The 10,000-nt window shown below is 34.0% G+C and overlaps 1 protein-coding gene across 2 annotated transcripts in view; it reads right to left on the bottom strand.

Moving 5' to 3' along the window:
• Window positions 1-6,346: 6,346 nt before the first annotated feature.
• The window catches only part of LOC137648532 (muscle, skeletal receptor tyrosine protein kinase-like), a 22,529-nt gene continuing 18,875 nt past the window's right edge, over window positions 6,347-10,000 (bottom strand). Inside the window, exon 5 of one of the 2 annotated variants that reach the window (XM_068381453.1) lies at window positions 6,347-6,656. In XM_068381453.1, the coding sequence (XP_068237554.1) occupies window positions 6,484-6,656 (173 nt within the window). In that variant the 3' untranslated portion in view covers window positions 6,347-6,483. The remainder of the gene's footprint in view (window positions 6,657-10,000) is intronic. The other variant, XM_068381454.1, reaches the window with a different exon arrangement.

The following is a 10,000-nucleotide window of genomic DNA, read 5'->3' as shown; positions in this document are numbered from 1 at the left end:
AGTGAAATCTTGTTATGTGGACTTTAGTTCATATATGTATATATATATATATATATATATATATATATATATATATATATATATATATATATATATATATATATATATATGTGTGTGTGTGTGTGTGTGTGTGTGTATGTATACATACATATACACACACACACATATATATATATATATATATATATATATATATATATATATATATATATATATATATATATATATATGTATGTATATATATATACATATATATACATTGATGTCCATGTAGCTTATGTGTCGACAGCGCTTTCTTTTGTCTTATGGTCACCCATCCGGATACCAACCACAACCACTGTGGCTAAACTTCGTTCATCGAACGACCATCGTCATCTCAAACGTTTGACTGAATCTTGAAAGCTTAAGACAATTTCGAAATTGAAAATAAGAAAGCAAAACAAGTTTGAAAAACATTGAAAAAGTGTTCAGGTGTTATTGAAAAACATCAGGCGACGACTTGCAGTTGCAAAATCATCCAATTAATTCAATACTCGGCGTTGCTGAAACGGAAGAATGTTATAAGATAAACTAAAACCAACACAAGATGAAATACAGTAGTTAATCGCCAAGGCTAGGTTTGACAGAGATTCTCTCTCTCTCTCCCTCTCTCTCTCTCTCTCTCTCTCTCTCTCTCTCTCTCTCTCTCTCTCTCTCTCTCTCTCTCTCTCTCTCTCTCATCAAATACTTTAATAGGGAAATTATCCAGTTAAGCCGAAAAGTCTCCTCGCCTTTTCTTACCCTGAAGAAATCCTTTATACTTGAGCAACTCCTAGTCTTTTTCTTTTTTTTCTTTCTTTTTGGCTATAGGGTAATTTAGTACCAAGTGGGGTTTTATGGTAGGGTGCTGTCACCTGTCATTTTATTCATAGGCTACTGACATTCTTAGTCTCTTTACCTTAGGCTACAGTCATTCCTAAACCTCTTTATCATGAGGTACTGCCATTCCTTGTTCTATTGACCATAGACTGGTTTCATTCCCTGTCACATTTACCCTTGACTAGAGTCTTCCTTAGTCCATTTTATTATATGCACCTGTTTGGAACAATTTTTCATCACAGGCAACTGTCATCTATAGTCATTTGTATCACAGGTTACAATTATATCCAGTGATTTTACGAAGCCAACTGTCATCAGGGATCCTATTTACCATAAGTTACCATCATTCACTGTCTTCTTTATGGTAAGCTACTGTCATTTGCAGCCGTTTTTTCTTGGGCTACTCTCACATGCAGTCATTTTATTCATGTGCTACTGACATTCCTAGTCTCTGTACCTTAGGCTACTGTCATTCCTAAACCTCTTTATCATAGGCTACTGTCATTCATAGTTTTTTTATTATAGCATACCGTCGTAGAGTCATTCCTAGTTATTTTTAGTATAGGCTACCACAATTCTTATTGTAGCCTCCCTTTTTACCAAAGGCTACCATCATTCTCTCTCCGCTTTATCTTTAGCTACTGATATTTTTTATCATGAGCCATTGTCATGCCTAGTCAAATTTAGCTATAGGCTACTGTTATTCCCGGTCCTCCTTGCCATAGGTTCAACCTAATCATTTTTCACATTGGCTAACGGCATTTGCAGTCCATTTACTATGATTGGCTACTGTCATTTGCAGTACTTTTTATCACAGTCTAAAGTCATTCATATTCTTTTTATGCCACATTCTACTGTCATTCCTAATACATCTTACCATAAGCTATCCTTCATTCCTATTCCATTTTACGATAAACCTTTTTTCAAGGCTACTGTCATTTGTAGTCCATTTTAGCTACTACTATTACTAGGCCTTTTCATCATAGGCTACTGTTATTTGTAGACCGTTTTTATCAGAGGCTACTATCATTCCTAGATGTTTTTATTATATACTGGTTCCAGTTCTTGTCTTTTTTACGATAGACTACTCTCATTCTTAGTTCTTTTTACTATAGGCTACTTTCATTTTTACTCTATTTTACCAGAAGCGAATCACAATTTTAGTCATTTGTACCTTAGGCTACCATAATTTTTAATCCTTTTTATCATTGGCTACTATTAATCCGAATCTTTCTTTTTATCATAATCTTCCGTCATTGCGAAATTTTTTACCATAGGCTACTTTCATTCCCGTTTCTCTGTAGCATTAGTTACTGCCATTTCTAATCTTTTAGGTCAGAGATTAAAGTATTCCTAGCCCTTTTTTTTATACAAAAGGCTAGTTGTTTTTACCAAAAGCTACTGTCATTCCTAGTCGTTTGTACCTTACACTATTGTCATTCTTTACGTTTTGACCCATAAACTACTGTCATTCCTAGTTCTATGGGTCATAAGCACTGCATGCCCTGCCCAATTTATATCATAAACTACTGTCATTCATGGCACTTTTTGTCCCGTAGGCTACTAACATTCTGAATCATTTTAATGATTGACTACTCTCTCTCTCTCTCTCTCTCTCTCTCTCTCTCTCTCTCTCTCTCTCTCTCTCTCTCTCTCTCTCTCTCTCAGACTGATCTTCCCACTAGTCAAAGTAGGAACTTGGTTTTTCCCTCACTTTTTACGATCAGGTTCATCTCCTCATCATTCTCATGGTCAACCTAATCTTCTTATATTTCTTTTTGCCTTTTTTTTTCCTGTATCTTTTGGAAAACTGATTCTTCTCACGTTCCTGAAGGTAACTTTTTAACATAGTTTCCAGACATCTCCAGTTGATAAAGGATCTTCCACTATTGCATATTTGTAACTTGATCTTCCTATGTCTCTTGCAGTTACCTATTTTGAAAAGTAACTTTTTTAAAGTGACATTTAAATTTGAAATTTACCTTTTTATTTTTTTTAATTAATAAACTTGGAATTGACAACTGAAATATCCAATTACACTTTATCATCACATCTTTCTTATAATAAACTAGATTTTCCCATCTATTAACTAGAGGGGCACTCAGTGGAGAGCATACCTGCGCCACGCCAAACAGTCTTATTTTGCTCTTAACTCCACTGCGTACTTGTATTTAGATGTACTTTCTTCAAAATCTAATGGATATGTCCTTGGGTCATACCCCATATCCCCATAAATTTTCGTTGAAATTAATTAAGTTGTTTTTTTTGTTTTTGCGCAATGTTGTTCACAACAAAAAAATTGCAGTTTATTCAACATTGGGAATATTTTCAAAGTACTGCTGCGTGCTTGTACTTTGATGTACTTTATTCGAAATGTTACAGATTCATCCTTGGGTCATACCCAACATGACTACCAAGTTTGGTCAAAATAGGTACAGTAGTTTTCGTGTAAAGTTGCTCTCAAACAAGTAAACAAATAAATAGAAACAAACAGACATGGGTGAATACATACTTTTCGTAAAATCGAAGGCAGTAATAAGTTAGAATCCATTCAATAAAGACTACTTTCATTGAAGTGGACTTAATTTGAAAAGATTGTAGTGTCAATTGAATGTAATAACTTTCAATTAGTTTATTATTATAAATCAATTCATGAAGATTGTGTTTAGCAAACTAGAAGTAATTTGATGGCAAAGGGTAAATAAAATGAAGAAAATGGAAATAACTTATCTGGAACTTATTGAAAGATCAAAATCAAATTATTTAACAATCAAATTATTTCAAAATCCTTTTTCTTACTGAAGTAGAAGGAATTTAATGAAACTACTAGAATGTAATATTAGTTGAAATTGGATTTCATATTCCATTGTTTATCATCAGAAACTAATTTAACGTCAAAAAGTAATTTAGTTCAAATTTATATCCATTACCGAAATAGAATTCATTCGATGGCGTCTTCTTCCCCACCGTTATCCCTACATTAAGTGGTCGGTTGCCTGGTGTGCCCTCTCCAATGCCTTCCATCAAAGGCATCCTCTTCCACCAAACCTCTTCTCTCCATATCATCCTTCACCCTGTCTCGTCATCTAATTCTCTGTCTCCCTCTTGATCGTCTTTCTCTAACAGGATCCTCCCAAGCCTTTCTTACTCTCTCCTCACCATCCATCCTCAACACGTGTCACTCTGAAAGGTTTAAAGGCCACTCATGAATGGCAGAGGCAAGGGACAGTGACATTGCCCTATCAAATAGGACAATGCCCTAGAGACTGACAATATATACATATGATCAGCGCCCAAGCCCCTTCTCCACCCAATCTAGGACCAAGGAGGATAAGGAAATGGCTGCTGATAACTCAGCAGATAAATCCTTAGACTCCCTTAAACCCCCCCCCCCCCTCCCCAGCCTTAACTCACAAGGATTGTGAGATTGCAGCGATCAAAAGAAATAACGAGTTTGAGCGGGACTCGAATCCCAGGCTGGCAATCACCAGTCAGGGATGTTACCACATAGGCCACCACAACCCATCATCATCTCTGTATTCATTACTACACCTACCTGCCTGATGGCCCTCTCCAATGCCTTTATCAAAAGCACCCTCTTCCAGTAAACCTCTTCTCTCCATATCATCCTTCACCTTATCTCGCCATCTAATTCTCTGTCCTCCTCTTGATATTCCTCCTTAACAGGTTCCTCCCAAGCCCTCCTCACTCCCTCCCCACCAACCATCCGCAACACATGTCCACACCATCTCAGCTGTGACACTCTTATCACCCCGGTATTCTTTACTACGCCTGCCATTCTCACTCTCATTTAATCCTTTTCGATGACATCCAAGGGTAAATAAAATGAAGGTAATTGAAATCATTATATTCCTTTATTTAGTATCAGAAATCAATGTAACATTGAGTACTGAGTACAGAAAAACAAAATCATTACAGTGACATGGATGTACAATGATTGTGAAGCCTGTGGTAGTATACAAAGCATATAATGTTTATATATGAACATCACATCGGTGATATTGAATTTTTATTCTTTTTTGTTTTTTTTGTCGACACATTTCTTCTTGAAACATTAAAACATAAAACACTACATTATCGAACGCTGATCTTGTTTCAGTAATAAATCAGTATTAGTTTTTGTTATCGGTTTTTATTACTTGTATTTATGTCTTTATTCTTGTTTTACATAAATCCATTCAGCAGTTTTTTTTCCTGGGTTTGATTTATCATTGTTTATTTTATCATTTTCATTCGATATCCCAGTCCCTGTCATTATTGTATATTATCACTCATAATGTTTATTCAATTTCACTATGATTATTAATAAAATTTTTACTTCTATCATCACCATTACCATAGTTTTTATCGCCATCACCATTATCCTATGCACCCTTTTCATCATAAATATCACCATGATTATCATCATAGTTACTGTCATCACGCTTTATCTAAGGTTTAGAAAAAGTTATTTTTATCATCACAAAACTTTTAGTTTTACAGAATATCTCACAATATTTTTTCCTACTAACAATCTGACAATAGACAGCTTTTATCTCTTGATGCACATATCTCGTGGAAATATATTTTACTCATGACATTTTACTTCGATATTTTGTATTTTTATCTAGGATATCTGTCTCCTTTTGTGTAGAAATATATTTTAATCAATATATCTTTCCTTTTCTTAATATCTTTTTTCTCACCGTTATTTCATCGTTTTTACCGAAGTAACTTCAACGTTACACAAAAAAAAAAAAACTTAAAAAAAAGTCTTTGGAGGTTGAAAGTCTTTTGAGGGTAAAAGTCTTTCATCACAGATGCACCTGAAAGAGAGGAAGTAAGAAAATAGATTCATATTTCGGAGGTTGATTTCAGGATCACTCTAATGTTTCCTATATTACAGAAATGTTGTATGAATTCATGTCTCACGTTCTGCTTCTATTTGAAATGTAATAGATGTATGTATGTATGTATGTATATATATATATATATATATATATATATATATATATATATATATATATATATATATATATATATATATATATATATATGCTGTATTGTATATATATACATATATATAGATAGATAGATAAATAGATATATATATATGTGTGTATATATATATATACATACATATATATATATATATATATATATATATATATATATATATATATATATATATATATATATATATATGTGTGTGTGTGTGTGTGTGTGTGTGTGTGTGTGTATGTGTATGTATAAATGCACATAAATATACACATGCATATGCATATGGATATATGGATTTTACTCATGTTTACACGCACTGTATATTTACATATATGTGCGTTTTGACTGCGCCATCCAAAATTAATTCGATCTAGCGTAACTTGAAAAATAATGTTTAAACCGTTATCTATTTCCCCAAACCTTTTTTTTTTTTTATTTTTTTTTTCCTTGTATATTTTTATCACCATACTCAATACCTTACCTCTGATGATCACACTAAAATAATCTTGCCGCGAACGTGTATGTATACCAGCATTGAAATCCGCTCACGTGGTCGCCATGCACCCAGATAAGGGACACAACGAGAACCCTAGCTGGGGTTTCGTCTCCTTAATAAGCTGGTCTTTATGGCGTCGAATGGTTGCGCTGCTGTTGTTGTTGCTGTTGTTGCTGTTGGTGCAGCTTTTTGCGTAATGCCAATGCCAGTGCAGCATTAGCCAGACCATCAGACAAGCGGTCACCATACAGTTTGGCAGGTGCTGCCTGCTTCTGTTGTGATGCTGCATGGCTGCTAACTCCTCGCCAGGTAGAGTGGAAAGAGGGAGAAAGATTACTTAGATTAATAGAGATTAAGAATTGAAAATTATTTATTGAAAGAAAAAAATTTTAGACCCTAACTTGAGAAATAAGTAACCAGTTCCACCTGAAAAAATTGTTAGACTCTTAAACTTGACAAATATGTAGCCAGTTTCAACTGACAAAAATGTTAGAGTCTTAAACTTGACAAATTTGTAGCCAGTTTCAGCTGGCAAAAATGTTAGACTCTTAAACTTGACAAATATGTAACCAGTTTCAGCTGACAAAAATGTTAGACTCTTAAACTTGACAAATATGTAGCCAGTTCCACCTGACAAAAATGTTAGACTCTTAAACTTGACAAATATGTAGCCAGTTTCAGCTGGCAAAAATGTTAGACTTTTAAACTTGACAAATTTGTAGCCAGTTTCAGCTGACAAAAATGTTAGACTCTTAAACTTGACAAATTTGTAGCCAGTTTCAGCTGACAAAAATGTTAGACTCTTAAACTTGACAAATTTGTAGCCAGTTTCAGCTGACAAAAATATTAGACTCTTAAACTTGACAAATTTGTAGCCAGTTTCAGCTGACAAAAATGTTAGACTCTTAAACTTGACAAATTTGTAGCCAGTTTCAGCTGACAAAAATGTTAGACTCTTAAACTTGACAAATTTGTAGCCAGTTTCAGCTGACAAAAATGTTAGACTCTTAAACTTGACAAATATGTAGCCAGTTTCAGCTGACAAAGATGTTGGACTCTTAAACTTGACAAATTTGTAGCCAGTTTCAGCTGACAAAAATATTAGACTCTTAAACTTGACAAATTTGTAGCCAGTTTCAGCTGACAAAAATGTTAGACTCTTAAACTTGACAAATTTGTAGCCAGTTTCAGCTGACAAAAATGTTAGACTCTTAAACTTGACAAATATGTAGCCAGTTTCAGCTGACAAAGATGTTGGACTCTTAAACTTGACAAATATGTAGCCAGTTTCAGCTGGCAAAAATGTTAGACTCTTAAACTTGACAAATTTGTAGCCAGTTTCAGCTGACAAAAATGTTAGACTCTTAAACTTGACAAATATGTAGCCAGTTTCAGCTGACAAAAATGTTAGACTCTTAAACTTGACAAATATGTAACCAGTTTCAGCTGGCAAAAATGTTAGACTCTTAAACTTGACAAATATGTAGCCAGTTTCAGCTGACAAAAATGTTAGACTCTTAAACTTGACAAATATGTAGCCAGTTCCACCTGACAAAAATGTTAGACTCTTAAACTTGACAAATATGTAGCCAGTTTCAGCTGACAAAAATGTTAGACTCTTAAACTTGACAAATATGTAGCCAGTTTCAGCTGGCAAAAATGTTAGACTCTTAAACTTGACAAATTTGTAGCCAGTTTCAGCTGACAAAAATGTTAGACTCTTAAACTTGACAAATATGTAGCCAGTTTCAGCTGACAAAAATGTTAGACTCTTAAACTTGACAAATATGTAACCAGTTTCAGCTGACAAAAATGTTAGACTCTTAAACTTGACAAATTTGTAGCCAGTTTCAGCTGGCAAAAATTTTAGACTCTTAAACTTGACAAATTTGTAACCAGTTTCAGCTGACAAAAATATTAGACTCTTAAACTTGACAAATTTGTAGCCAGTTTCAGCTGACAAAAATGTTAGACTCTTAAACTTGACAAATTTGTAGCCAGTTTCAGCTGACAAAAATGTTAGACTCTTAAACTTGACAAATTTGTAGCCAGTTTCAGCTGACAAAAATGTTAGACTCTTAAACTTGACAAATATGTAGCCAGTTTCAGCTGACAAAGATGTTGGACTCTTAAACTTGACAAATTTGTAGCCAGTTTCAGCTGACAAAAATATTAGACTCTTAAACTTGACAAATTTGTAGCCAGTTTCAGCTGACAAAAATATTAGACTCTTAAACTTGACAAATTTGTAGCCAGTTTCAGCTGACAAAAATGTTAGACTCTTAAACTTGACAAATTTGTAGCCAGTTTCAGCTGACAAAAATGTTAGACTCTTAAACTTGACAAATATGTAGCCAGTTTCAGCTGACAAAGATGTTGGACTCTTAAACTTGACAAATATGTAGCCAGTTTCAGCTGGCAAAAATGTTAGACTCTTAAACTTGACAAATATGTAGCCAGTTTCAGCTGGCAAAAATGTTAGACTCTTAAACTTGACAAATTTGTAGCCAGTTTCAGCTGACAAAAATGTTAGACTCTTAAACTTGACAAATATGTAGCCAGTTTCAGCTGGCAAAAATGTTAGACTCTTAAACTTGACAAATATGTAGCCAGTTTCAGCTGACAAAAATGTTAGACTCTTAAACTTGACAAATATGTAGCCAGTTCCACCTGACAAAAATGTTAGACTCTTAAACTTGACAAATATGTAGCCAGTTTCAGCTGACAAAAATGTTAGACTCTTAAACTTGACAAATATGTAGCCAGTTTCAGCTGGCAAAAATGTTAGACTCTTAAACTTGACAAATTTGTAGCCAGTTTCAGCTGACAAAAATGTTAGACTCTTAAACTTGACAAATATGTAGCCAGTTTCAGCTGACAAAAATGTTAGACTCTTAAACTTGACAAATATGTAACCAGTTTCAGCTGGCAAAAATGTTAGACTCTTAAACTTGACAAATATGTAGCCAGTTTCAGCTGGCAAAAATGTTAGACTCTTAAACTTGACAAATATGTAGCCAGTTCCACCTGACAAAAATGTTAGACTCTTAAACTTGACAAATATGTAGCCAGTTTCAGCTGGCAAAAATGTTAGACTCTTAAACTTGACAAATTTGTAGCCAGTTTCAGCTGACAAAAATGTTAGACTCTTAAACTTGACAAATATGTAGCCAGTTTCAGCTGACAAAAAGGTTAGACTCTTAAACTTGACAAATATGTAGCCAGTTTCAGCTGGCAAAAAGGTTAGACTCTTAAACTTGACAAATATGTAGCCAGTTTCAGCTGACAAAAATGTTAGACTCTTAAACTTGATAACCAAGTAATCAGGTTCAGCTGACAAAAAAAATGTTATACTCCTAGCTTGACAAACAGGTTTAGCCGGCAATAAAATGTCAGACTCCTAAACTTGATAAATAAGTAACCAGTTTCAGCTGAAAAAAAAAAATATTCTCTTAGCTAGAAAAATAAGTAACCTGGTACAGCTGATAAAAATGTTATACCCTTAACTCGACAAACAATTTACCATGTTTAGCTGACAAAAAAAAAAAAAAAAAAAAAAAAAAATACCGTTCAATAATGCATGACTTGGAGTGAAGCTAGGTGTACTGTGAATTCAACTGTCCATTATATTACGCTTACATAAAA

Source organism: Palaemon carinicauda, chromosome 10 (assembly GCF_036898095.1).
Source record: "Palaemon carinicauda isolate YSFRI2023 chromosome 10, ASM3689809v2, whole genome shotgun sequence".
In the NCBI taxonomy this organism is placed as follows: Eukaryota; Metazoa; Arthropoda; class Malacostraca; order Decapoda; family Palaemonidae; genus Palaemon; species Palaemon carinicauda.
This window is presented reverse-complemented; position numbering and strand designations above follow the sequence as displayed.